Here is a 19220-nt window from a genome sequence, read left to right on the forward strand (position 1 = left end):
CCATCATTACTCTCAGTACTACTAGAAATTGCAATTATCCCCATACATCTTCTGCATACTGAATGATGAATGGATCCATCTGCTGAATACTGCTTAGATTCACCCAATCACCCAGTTAGAGGTGAAAGATGGCAACAAACACACACACACACACACACACACACACACAGAGTACTCTTTAAAATTCTGAAATACTCAACCCAATTACATAGTAATACACACCGTTGCTGAGTCTGCAGTGGCAAAATGAGGCAAATGGCAAATCAAAGAGCACTGCTCTTTTTCTGCTGAAACTTAGGGGGCTGAAAATGCACTGAAAATCAACAGCTTTGATCAGGTGTCATGTCCTTAACTGGGGAAGACAATGCTGCAATTAATTCTTCTTTGCTCTTCCTTTGTCCTTGTGGGAGCTGTGATTCTCTTTTATACCTTTTCATGATCTTCTTTGCATTTTCACCATATAGAGGATATTTTATCTATGTTGGCTATATGTTCTTTGTTCTCTTTCTTATGCCTTAAAGTTGGTTTTACCCAGCTCTCAAGGTTGCATTTAATGACAATAACTGATAATTTGTGATTTGTGTTTATGTTCTTGTGGGTCTCTGGTATCATCCTGTGCTTGCACTCTTAGGTACTCTGCTGTCAACCCCTGCTTGTATTCTCTGTGGCCCATACACACGTTGATACTTCTATTGGAGCTGACTCAGAATATGCCCCATTCTCAGATTGGATCCTAAGATCATGGCACCAGCTGTTTCTTCAGTAGTTCTACATAAATTCTGGCACTTGTTATTAATTTCCCCATGAGATGTAATTGTAGCTCAACATGGATATTCTTCCAAAAGAGAGCATTATTTATCCAGTGGAAACTAGATGAAATAGGAAACTGAGCTGAAATGGGGAAAGGCCTAATTATATTATCCTTTGGTTTGACAGCAGAGGGTCAAACTTTATAAGTCTCTGCCTAGGAAAAATGAAACAATCTTAAAGGATCAGACTGTGTGGGTGTCTTATTTGTTTTCCATAATTGCTGAACCTCTTGACAGGTTCATCCAAATTAGAAATATCAGAAAATCCAAACGTCGATAAATAAAGCCATAAAAAATGCATCTTTGGATCAGCTGGCAAGAAATCTACTGATCTCGGTCTTTAAGGTGGTTCTAGAGTCTTTTCATCTGTCTCAAGGTCAGACAAATTCATACCTCCACCCAGAAAAGGAAGTAGACTTGAAAGGAATTAAAACATAAAGTGACTATCTGAATGCTAAAAATTACATTAGCTGTCGCTTATCTTCCTCCTAGGGCTACAAACTCACATAAGAAAGCATCAACTTTAGGACTGCTTGTGGCTATAACCCACATCACTACAATGAAGTGAAAAGGGTGAGGCAGAATAATGCACATGTCACACAACAATTTATGATAAAAACTGAGATGTTTTGAAGTAAGAAAGTTTCTCCCCTCATCGCTGTTAGCACCCATAAGGAAAATTCTGCCAAAGATCTGAAAGTGAAACAATGTCCTTTTTGACTCACACATTAACATTTTACATCTCAGATTTACATGTTTTGATGTGCGAAGCAGAAAATAATCCACATTTGTCCTTATGGATATATAAATGTTCTGTGATATCAAAAAGAGGTAAAAGAGGTATTATGATGCAACCTTTTTCATAGTTTAGTCAGCAGGAATATGCAGGAATTTACAGAGAATAGTGGTCTATTGGAAAAGAAGTTGACATTTTTATACTCCGAGTATCAGAGTAGAAGTGACTCAGGAGATTTCAGGATTTTAGAGGTTTATATCATGGATTAATTTACTCCGAAATTGGAAAAATGAACTCAGTGCACAAGATGGCAAAATAAAAATTAAAAATGATACTATAATAGATCATATAATGCCCAAATTCAACTTTTGTTAATGTCTTTGATATATATGTACTTTCTTTTCACCTCTCTGTATATGTAGCATTAGTATGAAATTCTTTTTTTTTTAACCTACCTCCTTGTCAAACTGCAACTGAAGAAAATGCATCAATTACAATCCATCAACCTAAGCTGATGGATATATTCTGCTTCTCTTCAGTGCACTTTAAGAAAGATCATTTATCTCTATGCTATATTAAACATCTGTGGAGAACCAGAAAGCACTTCAGAGAGGCTAAAAACAACAGAATCCAATAGCAATGTTCTTTCTAACCACTGAAGTTTTTTCATGATGTTTTACACAATTAGGACTATAGCAGTATCAAACAATACATCATGAACTTTACAATGTGCTGAGGGATACTGTGGGTACTATCTGAATTTAGATTGCTACTTAAACAACGTATTTCAAGTAGAGTTTTAGTGATTCAGTTATAAATACAGTCTATTAGCTTTCCATCTTAAAGATGAGAATAAAATACAACCACAATATACTCGATTTTTTCCAAGTTTAATTTGCTCATACCGTCCTATTTGGCTAGAAGCAAAAGCTGCTGCTTTCATCTCCACTGTTTTGAATCAGGAGCATTTTCATCCTCTGTCCTGAGTTAGTAAGCTCTAGATTACATGGGACTAAATGAAGTCTTCCTTTATAGAGAGTTTCATGTTCACTAGCAAGGTAATGTACATCACTCTGTTTCCCGCCCTTTTTTTGGGGGGGCGGGTTGGGCCTTCTCTTTGTTTTTTCAAATGATAGTGGTCTTAAAATTTGAAAAACAAAAAAAGGTATTTTTTACTATAGCATTTATTTTAAATGTCTAACTAAAAGGCCAAAAAAGGCATTCAAGCACAAATACGCTTAAATCCATCGTTCTGTAGGCATCAGAGCTAATGAAGTTTGGTTTCATATGGTTTTAAGTCACAGATCCCCTATATATTCTTCATTTCAACAACCACCCAATCAAGAAATACTTGCTGAGGTCCTCTGTCTGCGAAATTTCACTGTCTTCTCAATAGTTACCCTTTCCTTCTTAGGAAATCAGGCAAAAATAAAATAAAATAGGTCTTATCAAATTGCAATAACTGTCTCATGAAACAGCATCCCAGAATACATTTGTTCCTTGATGCAACCTGTTTCATTCATGGGACAATCCAGAAGCTGAGGGGGAATTGGGCAGGCGGGGAGAAGGAATATAATTGCTAAAAAATGTTTGGAGAGTAGGGAAAAAGCAGCTCATGCCATTCCTGATGCTCAACCTAATTTCATCCCAAAGGTAATCACAGACTTCAGCTAACCTTGCTATTTTTTGAAGTAGCCTGAAGAAGCTGGAACCTTTTAGAAAGCTGCACGAGGAGGAACTAAAACGTTCTTGCTGATCTCCCCCAGCTCCGCCACGGTGCCAGATCTCTGGTGTATTGTGCTCAGCATTAACCTCTCCCAGCATCTTCAAGAAGTGGCATTGTTGTACCAACTCCAGACCTGGGACCTCTGTGTTAACGCTGGAAAATTCACTGATGTATACTAGGTTACAGCAATGTCTCTCATTCCAAGAATGCACTGTTTTCCTTTACTATTGTCTTTCATGAAAAAAGAAAACGCTGGGAGAATCCATAGAGATTTCAACTAGTTTCAGTTTAGTCAGAATAATCATAAATCTTATTACAAGTATTTCCTTTCTCCCTTTTCTCTTTTTCTACAGTAATATGTCATGTTTTAAGCCAGACAGTAAATTCTGCGGAGCAATGACAATATCTGACTTACATAGTCCCATTCTGATTTGAGACTTACTAAGTAGTCTAGAAAAAAGAATTTATAGAAGCAATATACTAACAGAAAAAGCAGCATAAAACACAAGTTTAACAAAGTTTATGATAAGAACTATAGCAATATTCTCCAGCCTCAACATACATTGTACTTACATTACATATAGAGTCATGAAAACAACTCAGGCATACAGGTCCCATAAAAGGGACTATTTGAGAACATTTCAAATTAAGGGTGGAACATCTTCATCATTTTCAATATCAGCATAACTCTTCTTAGTCTCTGTAATCTTTGCTGGTTGTAACCTAATAGGTCCCTGTCCGATTCGTTCCTTTTCTTGGATTATCTTTGTCACATCAGGGAATGAATATTTACTAGGATCCACTTCTAATTTCTCAACTTGTCCACTTCTGTAACAAGAGGGAAACAAATGGAAAATACTTAATTTCAGTGTTAAATGTAACAGCAGTATTTTGTGGGCTGTTTATAAGCCTGTTGACTTCAATAGGAGATTTGTTGCTGCGTACAATTAAAGAAGGACTACGAGATTTTATTAATTGTAAATTGACTGTTAACCGAAACTCAGCCTAAACACAGAAAAGTCACTATAAAATCTTTAAGATTTTGTAGAAAGGAAACCTTAGCCTAACAATATTGAAAGCTAATTTTTTGGCATCTATGATTTGTTTTAATTCAGAACATGGCGATTGCTGGTATCACATTATAAATGGTTAGCTTTTGATGTAAGACAGGTTTTAAGCGTAATTGTCTTCTTTCTTTTGGTTGTTCACTTTTAGCCCAGTATCTTCCCAGGAGCTGTTTATTAAGCACCACGTCACAAATTAAACCTTGGAAAGCAGAAATACACCTTTATTTAGAGAGAAAATATAACTGTGCTAATTTATTTGCTTGTATCAGCTAATTCTTATGTTTTAGCTATATGAAGCCTAACAATGTTTATATGATGAGCAAATTTTGAATGAAATTATTAGCAAGGTCAGAATTATAACAGAATTTCCTGATTCAAACCATGTTATGGATATTCTTTCAGATCACACTTAAAGGTGTGTACAGTCCTCTCAAGAAGGCAACATATATTGCATCACGATCAGAGATTTTAAATATTCTTATACTTTCTGTCTTGCAGCATTTAAAGCCACTGTTTTTTTTTTCTAACAGAGGAGCTAAAACACTTACATGGAAAAAAATCTCATCTGTTTTCAAGTAATTTGTAACTGTTTATAGGAAAAATGGGAAAATGGAAATGTAACTGTACAATGATGTTCTAATTTCTGCAAATTCCAACATGACTTGTATATCCCAGTACTAATTTTTCTTTTATACTGTGTGCTACATTGGGTCAAAGTTCTAAGCTCAGCATTACAAAAGGCAGTACGTCATTCTTCAAAGATGTGAGAAAACTACATGCTTGCCCAGGAGATCAGAAAGGTTCAATAGGACCAGAACAAAGGAAAAAGCAGCAAAGCCACTGGATGAAAAAATGCATTTCTTTGATGTAAATATGTAAAATATGTAAATAAGCTATGTTAAAAGTTATTAGCTGAATAAAATATTTTTTGAGGAGAACGCCTGGGAATACACTATCTTTAACTGTTAGAACAAAGACAGAGTTTTGCCAGGTAGCTGCCAAAAGGCTGCCAGTGTTGCTCCATCAAGCCCCTACGGGGGCTGAAGAGACATCCCAGCGCACATCTGCGTGCATGATCTCCATCCCAGTGGAGGAGAGAGGCAGAAGAGCTGCCACTCATGGCAGATTTCTCCCCTTCCTGCTATGCCAGTATTGAGGGAAATGCAACTGGCAGAAGAGGTGGTAATCAGCCTAACCACCTCTGTCAGCCTTATGCCACTAGATTTTTCTTGTGCCAAGAGAATTATTTGCTCATTTTGCTGAGCAGGAGACAAGTGCAGAAGCCCCCTGTTTTAATAATCTGGATAACCTTCTCCCACAAACAGCCCAAACAAAAACTACTCAGAGGAGAATTTTATGGTTAATGAAGACAGATGCAAGACAACTCTTCCTATTTCTTCACCCTGAATGTTCTTCCATTTATAAAGCTAGATTTTTTTATTACGCTAGAGAGCTTAATGAAATAGAAGTGGATTCATTTTGTGGCAACATTCTAGAAAATGTTCATTCCCAAGAGGCAATGCATGTTTTTGTTTCTTGTGTAATTTGTGAGATGTGCTGTGACCTTGAATCACTTTATTAGTAGCTATTGGGGAGACTCCAAAAAGAGCACACACTGTCCAGAATTTTATCTTTGCTTCTGTGATGTGTGAACTTACTACTCTGAAGCACCTCAGAAAAAGCTAAAAAAGCATAAATATGAAAATTAATTAGCCTCAGTATGTGCTTCAGTCACATGGTAGAAAAGATTTTCCTCAATTTGATGTATTTTAATTAGTAGTGATATTTTTCATTTGTTCAACAGCTCTAAAACTTTACAAATTACTAGTCATGAAAATACAATAAACTTTATGTAGTTTGAATAGCTTACTGCTTACTAGCAGAATACACTTAAACACACAAGAAACTAATTAACAGTGAGTGTCGTTAGTAACAGGCCATGTCAACAAGCTATGAAAGGATTCTACACATCAGTCATTCTCAAAATTTAATCGGTGCATGTTATCTACAAATATCTCTTAGCGACTGACAATAAAAAAGACTGAGAATCAAGCAGCGGGGATTTGGGTATCCCAAAAGAAAGTGTTTTTGTCATGTACTTATATGCAGATAATCAAATATTCTATACTTGTTTCTAATTAGACTACTGTTGAAAGATTGCATTTTTGGATTATCATTTTTGGATATTCTAATACAGGCTGAGACAAATGAGATCTTTCTGAAAAGGCCTGTAAAAATTTAGGACTGGTTTCTTTTCTAGGCTGAGGGTTTTTTGGTGAAGGAAAGGAAGGAGATAGGTAAATTATCGGTCTTTGACCTCAGAGTTGAAGGTATACTGTTCTTATACTTTTTCAGGGGTTAATGCTGTTTTGATACTGTTCAGAGCTCTGAAATTGTGCTACTGATACAGAGAATTAAGGTTTTGATTACAAAGTTATGGAAAGTTGTGAAGAAACTTTAAAGTATACCTGCCCCTGAGCTTTTGTGCTTTTCAGATAAGGACTATTCAAGATGACTTTAAGTTGTAGTAACCAAAGGTTAACTCCACAGTATTCTTGAGAATGCTATCCTCCAGAACAGCTCTCCTTATTTTAAAGCCTCCTCACTCTTATTACAGTAATGGATTACCAGATCTTCATGTGTGCAAATGAGTTTTCAAATCATTCCTTAGGTGCCCCACCTTTCATCCTTCTCATTAATCAAATGATAGAGATGTATACCCTCTACTTTGATTAGCTCTGGGCTTTTATGAGAATGCAAATGAAACTATACTTTAAGCTTAATTGAGGTAAAAAGCATTTTTAATATGTTGCTTAGTCATACCTGACTCCACTTCCTGATTAAGAGGTCATCTGAACTTCCTTCTCAGACAACATAAATTATATGGTGAAAGTTCATGTCTTCATAACAGTTACCAAACTACATAGCCTGAAAAGATATTTCTGTAATGCTGTTCAAGTCTCCAGATTTGCAATCTACTGCCAGGTCTTCATAGAGACCACACATTACACGTCAGTAGGACAAATAATGGATTTGCCATTTGTGATCCTTCCACATATTTATCCACCTCTTGTTCAGGCCACATTTCATATACACTTAGCTTTCTTCAAGTTAAAAAGTCCATGTTTGGTTTAGGAGCAGAAGCGATGGTGAATTTTGGTTTTGAAAGATCAGGTATATCCTCTTGTCATTCCTTTGGGTATGTTTGTTTGTCTACGTCTCCACTCAAGTTCTGACTTCACCTTATCTCACATTCCCACTCCTGAGACATTATTTATTTTGTTTTACTGTTTGTATGTTTGCAACATCATGTTCTCTCCTTTCCAGGTTGTCACATTTCTATTCCTTTCTGCTACCTGTAGAAATGTAAGACTGGGAGAGAGATCCTCAGCCATCAAGTTCATGGACAGGGAGGGGAGTATTCCTACACTTTGCAAGAATTCCTTCCAGCACTCAAATTAGGACTCCTTGCACACAAGAAAAGATTCCTACCCTTACACCTACAGTTTTCTCTGACAGATTTGTTTTTTGCATCCTCTCCAACAAAATGAACTAAGCTAAATCAGGGTCACCCAGTAAATCAGGGCTTCCCAGTAGGTCTCTTCTCCAGTGACACTCAGATCTCCAGTGAGAGACTTGCACAGAGTTTTTGAAATAATCAGCCTTTTTTTTCCCTTTTGGCTTGTCAATAAATGAAAAAAGTGTTGAACTAAAAATAAGAAATAATTCTCCAAGGTATGTAAATTAATTTCTTGTACATCATTGTGAAATTGTAACCCACAAAAGAAGTTCTACCAATCAGTCTTATGATGAAGTGCTTGTTAGACAAAGGTTAGAATTAAAATCCAATAAAATGATTAAAAACATCCAATTTTTCTTGGCCTTGAGTTCAATGAAAGCTACAGGAATTTTATATATTTGATGTCTCTCCCAACTAGTTAAATCTAGCTGAAATTGGATAACCTGTTTGAATTAAGGGTGTACTGGCAGACAGACAAGTGGAGGTTCCAGTAGCATAAGATTTTTTTTCCCCTCTCTTAAGAATTCAGGTATAAAAGAAAAACTAAAGAGGCTGTAAATTACATTCTGCCACTATTCTAATGGAAGATAAACCACATTTCTAACTTAATGCATTATGCTGCATTGTCTATAGTTGCTGCTAGCTTAGTTAACCAGTGTAATCTTGCTTAGCTAAAAGCAGAAAGACATAATAATGTTTGCAATGCTTTAACCATTCAAGTAGAAAACATCACCTCTGCTTTACATCATTCAATCATTCATTGCAACAGCTGTGTATAGACCAGAACCTGCTGATTTATTTTTAATTCTGTGTCTGTGAAATCCTTTGGCTCATTAAATGAAATCATAAGACACTTCCACTGTATTTCTCTACCTCTGCATATGAAGAATTACAGTAAAAATCAAAGAATAAGGAATCTCCTATATTTTCCTTTCCTTTACTAGAAGAATTCATGTGTGTGCAAATTTACATTTAGAGATCGTTTGAGTTTCATTTAATTTTTTTTTTCTTTTCCAACACGATAAAGGAAGAATAGTCTGAAGCTCAGGGTATAAGACAAGTATTATCAACTTTATGTAACTGTTTTAAAATTTCCAGGATGACTCTAGAAAAGTCCATTCCTTCCTATATTTGAGTTTTGCCTGTGAAACTATGGCAAATCCAACTTCTCTACCTCACAGATGAATTGTGAGGACAGATACTGTAAAGACTATGGCATTAGCGGCTACTATATTAATAGAGGCTTTATAAATCAATACATCAAATTCCTTCCAATGAAGCTTGTCTTTTTGCAAATTTGAAATACATTTTTGAATACGATCGCTGAAGAAATCTCTTTTATGTGGCAGAAGTAACGATAGTATCATCATGTAATTTAGCTAACAAGAGTCAAAGAGATTAAAGCACTGCATTATAGTTTAGTAGATTATATGCCCGACGGAGAATTTATCTAAGATATCTGTAGCCGTCAAGTGAAATCACTGTAATGAATATTCTTCTGTAATCTAAGACACAACTATTCAAAAAATTTTAACATCTGGCTAGTAGGTGACTTTCCAGCTAAAGAGGTCAAAACTTACTATTTTTAGTGAGAACTGTAATTCAAAATACTTCTTTCCCACTTCTGCTTTTGTGATGTATATTTCTCTAATATTTAACAGCAAAATTTGTATTTTTGCTTCAAAAATCTCGGTAAGCAAGTTCATAATTGTTCAAACCTGTACTGAAGTCAAACACAAGAACTTGTCTTTTTGCTATGCCATGGAGTAGCTCCAGATCATCAGCTAGCAGGAAAGAAGACTTGTCCCCATTGTTACTTCTATTTAATTATTTACTGTGTAATCAAAACTAAAGGCACAGAGAGGGTGCTAAGAAAATATATATCCCTCGCCCACTATTTGACAAAGCTTTTACTGTTTGGCAGAATCCGTTTGGAAGAGAGATTGTGTCTGGTATCTAAAGAAGGAAGATCTAGTTTTCCCTTGGAGAAAACCTGAGACATTTCTGTTAACTGATTCCTTTAAATGTTTTTAAGGTTTCAGCTGTATTTCTGCTGGAAAGAGCCACTGCTTTTGGAAAGTAAGTATCCACTACTTCGGCTTGGACCTGTTTAAATATACTAGAAATCCTCAGTAATCAAGAAGGGGCACTATCATAATCACTGCTGCCTATGGAAAGGGTACTTTTGTGTCATTAGCAAAATCTTCACAGGTTTTTGCAGTACCCTATCACCTGCTCATCATGCATGTCATTCAAGAAAAGAAGACATTGCTGAACTTTTTTAAAAATAAGGAATTAAAAGAACAGAAATAATGACATATGTAACCCTTGCAGAGCCACTTGGCTAATGGTCCTAAATCATGAGACCAAGAAAAATATGCATAATCCACAATGCTAATTTTTACTAACTATTTAACTTTTCCATCAATGTACCACAACAAAATCAAAGAAGGAAACAAATGTAGCCTTTCAAATATTAATGCTTAACAAACTCCACTGTTACTATAGCTTTTTCTGGTATGAATGTCATTGCTTACAGTAAGAAAAAAAGGAAAAAGTTTAGAATATATGTCACAGTATCTGTACCTGCTCAGACCATGTGCCCATCAGCCCCAGTGTCTCTCTCTAGCAATGGTCAATAACACTTGCTAGGAGGAAGGAATAACAAATAGCGCATCCTTAAGACTTGCTTGCTTCTGGCAGTCACTGGCTGAAAGATTCCAAGAGCAAGAGCTTACACCTCATTTAATAGGATGGACCTATGTTATATAACTTTGACAAATTGCTTTTTGATCCCATTTATTAGTGCAATGGCTCAACTGGTATACTTCAGCAGTGACCACTTCATGAGAGAGATTCAAAAAATTCATGTGAGAGATTCAAAATCACTGCTTTCTAAATAGTTTTGAGCAAGGAGCTCTGCAGAGGCAATTCGCAGTAGGTGTTTTGGATTTAGTGTATGCTAGTTTAATAATCTGAATGAGCTAATAGAACAAAACCGATTGCAGAAATAAGTGCTTTTTTTGCTCTGCTATTGGAGCAGATAACTTTATAAACAGTACCAGACAAGCCATTAGTCCAAAGCTTTTATACATAGCTTTACTCTATACAAATCAATATTTTCATACTTTCAACAATAACTTATTCAATAAGCAGCACAATTGTGGCAAGTGAATAACTAAGGTTCCAAAAAAAATACAGCTAACAGGAAAGGAAAAATGGAATTACCTTCTTGTACTTTTTTGCAGTATATTGCTGTCAGATGTTTTGATTGAAGTTGACACTTTTTGCTTAGCCAGGATTATTTCTTCAGCCTAAAATAAAAATACACAGCCAAAATTCTCACAAAAAAGTTGAGATTTAGGCTCACAGGCATTTAAATAATCTCTTACAAATAGAAAATAAACAGGGTGTAAAAAAATTTCTATTGTGACATTTATCCTGTTAAGATTTTAACACTTTCTGATGCTTCCTCACTCTATATGAAACACATGCATCAGGCAATTTTAACGAAATGATCTCAATGAAATTATATTTAAATATATAATGAGTACCTGTGTGTGTGTATATATATATATATAAATAATATATATAAATATATACACAAGTATATATGTTGTGTGGCGGACAGATGAATGAATCTTTTTGCCTTAATCATTTCTTGGTGCATGGGGTGCAGGCAGGCCATTACCCCGAACAAGCCATCTGTCCCTGGCCGCAACTGGGCTGCTGCGACCCCCAAGATGGTCTCCCTGCGACCACCCGGGACACACCGAGACTACGCTGAACGAGACCACAATCGGGCAGAGACTTTGGGATCTGGACTGTAAATTATTGTCTGTTTTTAGCACAACTTCTATAAAACGTGCTTGGCAGGAGTGGCTAAATTTGCTGAAGCCTTAGGCCGCACTCCCTAGTTCAGTGAGAAAGGGCCCCAGAGCTGGTGCAGGCGGGAACGATGAGGGAGTTACCAGCAATTTGCATCTGAAACAGTGCTAATTGCTGGAGTTACCATCTCTTTGTCAGGACCTTGAGAGACAATAGCAGAACCCGAGGAATGGAGACACACCTGTGGAAGAAACTGCAGCAGAAAACAGCCTGCCTAGGAACAACGGTGAGATCCAATAAGGAGCAGGAGACCCCAGACCCAGAAAATTACTATTGGTCCAAACTACCGCGTGAGGGGTGGAGAGCTTAGATTGGAAGGTATAATTGTCCAGGGATTTCTTTGTTCGGGGTCCCTCTTTGGAGGTACCCAACTCGAGCTGTGTGAAGAGGACCCACCTACCACCAGACGGGAGCCCCCCCCTCACCCCCCCCCCCCCCCCCGCTGAGACTCCCAAAGGAAGAGGACCAACGGGACAACGCTGGATCCACGGGTGGTGATATCTTTTCTCTCTCTCCCTCTCTCCTCTCTTTTTCCCTCTTTTGTTGAATCAGTAGGAAATGTGTGGCACGGGACTTGTCTAGCTAGTTGGTTATCCTGTTTGACCACATGCCTTATCTTTGTGTTAATAAATCTTAAAACTGGTTGGCTGGTGTTGTTTCACCTTAATTCAGTCCAAGGGCATCACGAACTTGGCCGTTGGTCCAAAGGGGAGGGAGGTCGTCCTGAACGACTCCCTTCGAGCCGTGACATTTTTTGGCGTAGTCGGCAGGATGCCCTTGAGATACTGAACCTACCAGAAGGGACCCGGGGCCTTAGTGTGGCCCCTTCCTTGGGAAGTGCCTGACAGGAGCGGGGACAGAGGATCTTGTTGTAAAGATCCACACTGGGTACGTGAACTCACAGTAGGCTGAATAATTTGGAGTACAGAGAATCCGACAATGGAGGATAATCCTCTTTTTGAAAATTTTAAGGACTATGAAGTCCTGCCCCCTCTTCTTGGCATGGCTCGGGCAACAGTTTGTGGGGCGGCACTAATTGCTGCCCGGAGGGGGAGGCAAGGTGATAAAGAGACAATTGAGTCCTTGCGAGAACAGATAAGAAACTCCCAGAGTCGAGATGAAGAGATAATTGAGTCTTTGCAAGAACAGGTAAGAAACTTGCAAAGTCAACTCGCTGCTGAGCGCAACCATACTCAGCGGCTTCAAACAATCTTATCGGACTCACTAGACCGAGAGAGAATCCTGCGGTCTGAATTGGAAGAAAACAGGCGGGGGTTTGATAATAGTGAACTGGGATTCTCGAATTTGGCAGAATTATACGGAAAACAGGATCCAATTAAAGAATTAGAAGAGAGCGGGAACCTCTTTTATCCTGGAGATGGCAACGGAGTAATGAGACCCTTGATTAAAACTGAAACCACTCACGATGGTCAGGGGGGTATTCAACAACATACCATGCGCATTATCCCCTATTCCCCTCAGGACTTGGCTAAAATACAGGAAAAATACTCCCGGGGCTCCTGGGAAACTGAAACTGAGTATGTGTGGAGAGTCTCCCTCACCGGGGGGGATCGCATTCTGCTGAGCGAAGATGAGGCTAGAGGATATTGGGGACCCGGAGTCTTCCTAACCACAAATGATAATAGGGAACCATGGTCCTTGACCCAGAGGGTAGCATACTGGGCAGGAGGATTAGACCCAATGGAAAGAGGAGACCCTTTTTCTATTAAAACACCCACAGCGGGCCACATTCTGGAAAGCGTGCAGAAAACTGCTTGCCTCCAATTGATGCACGACCGTTTGCTGCTTCCGCAGCAGCCCTCCCCCATGCAGTGTGTGGCAGACCCCGAGAGGTTACATCCTCTGATCAGGGGACTTCCTGATGCTTTAAAGCTATATGCTGTTCTGCTGCAAAACCGATTACGAGCTTCCCGACCGAGGGGAAGGGGAGGCTCCCCTGACATGACTTGGGGGGAGGTGGCGCAAGAACTAACTAATTACAGAAGGCGTATGGGATTCACTGGCTGGGGGGAAACAAAGCATAAAGCAGAAATAATAAGAGTCGAGAAAAGTGGGAGGCAACACAAAACACCGCGACCCCCACATCCTGGGAAACCGGTATGGGTGTCGGATAGCAGGAGACAATTATTATGGGCAGAAGGCATTTCAAAGGGGATTCCCAGAGAAGTCATGGATAGGTTACCAACTCCCAACCTGGAAGGTTTGGTAAGAAGTTGGGACAGGATAAGGGGAACCCCATCTTCCTCAAACCCCAAAGATCCTCCTCCCTTATCCCAAGAACCTAGAATAGTAACTCCATCTGCACCCCGGGAAATTGATGTGATTATTTTTAAAACCCCGGAGTCAGGAAACCCCCTGAGCCGTCCCTTTTAAGTGAGCTGGGGGACGGCCAGTGGGTCCACTTAAGGAGGCTCACAGAAAACAGCAGAGGACTCTTAAAACGAACCCTGAGACCACACAATCCCGGATGGGCGTGACGAATATCTGATGCAGTAACTAAAGTCAATGGACGATGGGGAGTAAATGGCTGCCCCAGACTCACTGCTTTTTGCTTTAATCCTCCATCCTTCTTACCTGGGACTAGGGAGAATAAGAAACTGAGGAATCCCTTGTATTACCCGGGACAACCGGTTCTAGTGGACTTACCCACTGTGGGACAAACACCTGTAGTACTAAAAGCTTCAAAAAATCTGTGTGCATGGGTAGCTACTGATGCCCATGGGAAAGACACAGAATCCATACCAGGTGGATCCTCCCTTCCTTTTAGTCAACAATGTCAAAGTGTGGTCGGACTGTGAGGTCCGAACCTGATTCCCTTCTCTTTATGGGACCAAGAGAAGAAAAGGAAGAGGGCACTGGGGAAGAAGACTTGTCTTATGTCGAGCTTGAGTGTCCTCGACGGGTACTACCTGTGGTAGTTATAATAGTTACTTTTATCATTTTTTGTAATTGTGTGCTGCGATCATAATTAGCTTTATTGTTAAAAACACAAAGAATGGCATTCTTGACCTGTGTTGGAAAGATATTTCTTGTCTTAATATGCTTATATGTGCTATGGCAAACTTACCACCAGAATCAGGATTACACCTGAGGTAAAAATAAGCGAACTTTATCAATCCAAGCCACCCATGGTTTGGAGGATAACTTAATCCTAGCCTTGGTAAAGGGGTTTGCAACCTCCCTAAATGAATCTAGTATTACTGCCTGCTTGCCTATGCCTACATCTGTAGAAGACCCCCTTCCCATGGGTATTCTTCCCACAGACATAGCAGGAAGTCTGCTGCGACTGTGGAATATCCGGGGTATCCTTGAAATAGTGAATCCTTATTCCCCAGATAGAAGGCGAGTTCCTGTGAAATTTGATCAACCATTCAATTTTTCCACCATCAATTGCACAAACTGTATGTATTACGAAAGAGGTTTAAACGTAACTTTCACCTGCAATATGATCCCATGGGGAACTACAGATTTACAGCCTTGGGGGTGAGCAACTAATGTCCTACAGTATAATCAACCCATAAATACAACCTGGTGCATTCACTGGAACAGAGGGCAAGATTGTCCCTAGAGGGAAAAGCCCAGCAGTAATTGTGCCTGGTTTGGGTTAGACTATCGGGGTTTCATGCCATTCGAACCAGGATTCTCTTTTGCCCCAGTATCAAACAAGTCAGCGTTGTGGTCTTGCCAAAACGTAATAAATTGCTCTAACTGGAAACAATATGATTGGCCAGTTTATATCACTTTAAAAATGGGCTGTTTGTGCCGAAATCACAGCATAGCATACAAATCAGTGAGTGAAAATTTTGCACCTCCTAATGACTGTCATGTTGCCTCTGGTGATGCTCCGGCTGGTTTGATCTGGGCCTGCAGTGATGGTAATATATTTATTGTGTAAAACTGGTCCTAGTGACCCACCGGAACAGGTGACTAGAGTACCCAGGCTCAAACCATGCATGCGCCACAACGGCCATCAGCCTCTGCATTGACCACGAGGGCCGTAATCAACAATCCACAACCATCCTTGCGTCGCTGGAACCCTGAAGATAACAGAAAAGAGGTACTTCCCCGTCACAACTTGGACAACAGATACATCGGTGGATTATACCAGAAGAATGGAAAACAAGATGTTGTACACAGCTGTATTAGTTCATGTTGCAGTACTTGTTCTTTTGGCTATTGCTGTAACTGTTCTTTTAATATGCCTTTGTTTGCCTCACAATTGTCATCACAAAATTGGTTAGTTTTGGACATACTATTGTTAAAAGTAGATATTGTTAATAATTGTTCATAACTACCGTGCACACTTCTACTGTTTCTATACTTCTTTCTGATCTCTCTCTCTATCTCATCACCACCATGGATGAAGGCCATGAAGACTTCAGGAAGGAGACGTACCAATCGATGTTTAAGTCACGGGGTGGTGTGGCGGACAGATGAATGAATCTTTTTGCCTTAAACATTTCTTGGTGCATGGGGTGCAGGCAGGCCATTACCCCGAACAAGCCATCTGTCCCTGGCCGCAACAGGACTGGGCTGCTGCGACCCCCAAGATGGTCTCCCTGCGACCACCCGGGACACACCGAGACTGCGCTGAACGAGACCACAATCGGGCAGAGACTTTGGGATCTGGACTGTAAATTATTGTCTGTTTTTAGCACAACTTCTATAAAACGTGCTTGGCATGAGTGGCTAAATTTGCTTAAGCCTTAGGCCGCACTCCCTAGTTCAGTGAGAAAGGGCCCCAGAGCTGGTGCAGGCGGGAACGATGAGGGAGTTACCAGCAATTTGCATCTGAAACAGTGCTAATTGCTGGAGTTACCATCTCTTTGTCAGGACCTTGAGAGACAATAGCAGAACCCGAGGAATGGAGACACACCTGTGGAAGAAACTGCAGCAGAAAACAGCCTGCCTAGGAACAACGGTGAGATCCAATAAGGAGCAGGAGACCCCAGACCCAGAAAATTACTATTGGTCCAAACTACCGCGTGAGGGGTGGAGAGCTTAGATTGGAAGGTATAATTGTCCAGGGATTTCTTTGTTCGGGGTCCCTCTTTGGAGGTACCCAACTCGAGCTGTGTGAAGAGGACCCACCTACCACCAGACGGGAGCCCCCCCCCTCACCCCCCCCCCCCCCCCCGCTGCGACTCCCAAAGGAAGAGGACCAACGGGACAACGCTGGATCCACGGGTGGTGATCTTTTCTCTCTCTCTCTCTCTCTCTCTCTCTCTCTCTCTCTCTCTCTCTCTCCTCTTTTTCCCTCTTTTGTTGAATCAGTAGGAAACGTGTGGCATGGGACTTGTCTAACTAGTTGGTTATCCTGTTTGACCACATGCCTTATCTTTGTGTTAATAAATCTTAAAACTGGTTGGCTGGTGTTGTTTCACCTTAATTCAGTCCAAGGGCATCACGAACTTGGCCGTTGGTCCAAAGGGGAGGGAGGTCGTCCTGAACGACTCCCTTCGGGCCGCGACATGTTGTCTTTTCTAGTAGCATGTTAATAATGCACTTTATTGATTCCTTCAGTATATAACTTGTTCATGATGTGCTTTACACTTGTATTTCAGTTCTGGCATCCCTGTGCTAGTTCAGACATTTTTATTAAAGAAAATAATCTGTTAATCTGTGCTGCAGTATGAGCCTGTTTCATTCCTTATAAAAGACCTGAGTGACCTCAGCTCCTTTACTGAAAGAGAATCTAACGTTTGAAGTCCAAATGAATTCCCTTTCTCACAAAACAGCATGTATAAGACCTTGGCTGGTAGAGGTATAGCTGGCAGAGGTATATTATCTCTTGTGGCAAAAGGGTATCTGTTTCCCTTCTTAGCAATATCATGGGAAAGGCATCCCTTAAGAAGTATTCGAAAGGAAGGAGGAGGACCAGAACTGTACCTAATAGTCCATTTTATTCACTATTTTCTAGTACAACTGATTTAGAGATATTGTCTTGCAACCCACCTGTAAATATAAAGTTTCTAGTTCCAAAACATGCAAGAAGTTTCTGTAGTTCACTTCTCAAATGCTTTTTCAAGGAATTGATCCCCTCTGATTTTGTATATACTCCGCGGAAGGAAAGTCTGTTTTATTAGAACTTCCCGCAGGAGATCCCATAATATTCTGCTCTTGTGAAAGTAATTCATTTCTTTGATCACCTTTAGGGTAACGTTCCTTACTTTGCCCTCAGAGCACATTGTTAAAGATGGTGAGGAAACATGCTGATTCTGCACAGAAAGGGCCTCCTTGACAAGAAGTGATCCTGGAATTTAGGCAAGGATTAGGATCTAACTACCAGAGCACCTATTATCAATTATCCAATATCATTTGACTCAAAACCTCTTTGGCTCAAAAGATGTCCTCCTGCCTCTATTCAAGAGAAATTTTAAGTTATATTTTCTTATTTTTCTTGTCTTTGAAACACATCCCCATACGCAACAATGATACATGAGCTTCACCAAGACAGTGGTTGACTATCCATCTCTTAGTGACTTAGAATAAGTCAGAATAACTGTTCTGAAAAACAGAACTTCCATAGCTTCAACTGTGGCCAAATGTAAGACTTTGGGCTCAGCAGAAAAATAACTGAATGAAATTTAAGGCCTGTGATATACAGGAAGACAGAATACATGAATATAATGAAGCTTTCAGATATAAATTCTATGAAACTATAGCTATTTGGATTAATTGGAAAATAGAAAGGAGAGCACTTCTAAGAACATCATCCAGAGAACTCTAGAAACAGATTTTTTTAAACAGAAGCTGGAATGTATTTGAAAAAATAGAAGGAATTTGTGAAAACATTATTTTTAACCTGAGTCATCTTTTCAGTCTGCAATTTTTTCCTACAGTGGATTTCTTTTTCTACAGGGTGAGTTCCATTGAGTAATAGAGTTTCCCTAAAACATTTATTATGAAGGATGAATAGATTTCTAGGGTTCCATAGCAGTATGTCTCAACATTCTTTGATGGTAATGAAATACTACTACATTTTCCATACCTAGGAAAGGGTAAATTACATAATGAAATTCTGTCAAATAAACCATATGTTGACTTGTATAACTCAGTATTTTTAAATTGATTATGGAATCTAACTTCCATTGATCTTTAAGTTTCTAATGCTTTTGAGGACCCAAGGTACAAAAAGCTGTCAGAAATCATTTCTGACTGTGTATATAATAAAGGGGAAATTAAAATATCTAAATTTTGCTTTTTGACTCAGTAAAATAATGAAAGTCTAATTTTATTTGGATGAATTATACTTTAACCTTGTCAAACATGGCACAGAATGTCTCAGAATCCTAAATAAAAACTGTGCTTGCTAATAACAATGATATTTTATGCCGTTTCTCAGACATTATTTAAAATGCCACTGCTGTAATCTACTGATAGCATTTTACAAAATCACTGATTTATTATGCTGATTTTGGCCAAATTCTGTTACAGGAGCTATCATTTTTTC

The 19220-nt window shown here is 39.2% G+C and overlaps 1 protein-coding gene across 1 annotated transcript in view; it reads right to left on the bottom strand.

Annotated features, from left to right (window-relative positions):
• Positions 1 to 3776: 3776 nt before the first annotated feature.
• DNAAF11 (dynein axonemal assembly factor 11) overlaps positions 3777 to 19220 on the bottom strand; it is a 55711-nt gene continuing 40267 nt past the window's right edge. The window contains exons 15-16 of the mRNA XM_064507887.1: positions 11087 to 11172; positions 3777 to 4099 (exon numbers count right to left, since the gene is read on the bottom strand). Coding sequence (XP_064363957.1) covers positions 3913 to 4099; positions 11087 to 11172 — 273 coding nt within the window. The 3' untranslated portion in view covers positions 3777 to 3912. The remainder of the gene's footprint in view (positions 4100 to 11086; positions 11173 to 19220) is intronic.

Source organism: Dromaius novaehollandiae, chromosome 2 (genome assembly GCF_036370855.1).
Source record: "Dromaius novaehollandiae isolate bDroNov1 chromosome 2, bDroNov1.hap1, whole genome shotgun sequence".
NCBI classification, from domain to species: Eukaryota; Metazoa; Chordata; class Aves; order Casuariiformes; family Dromaiidae; genus Dromaius; species Dromaius novaehollandiae.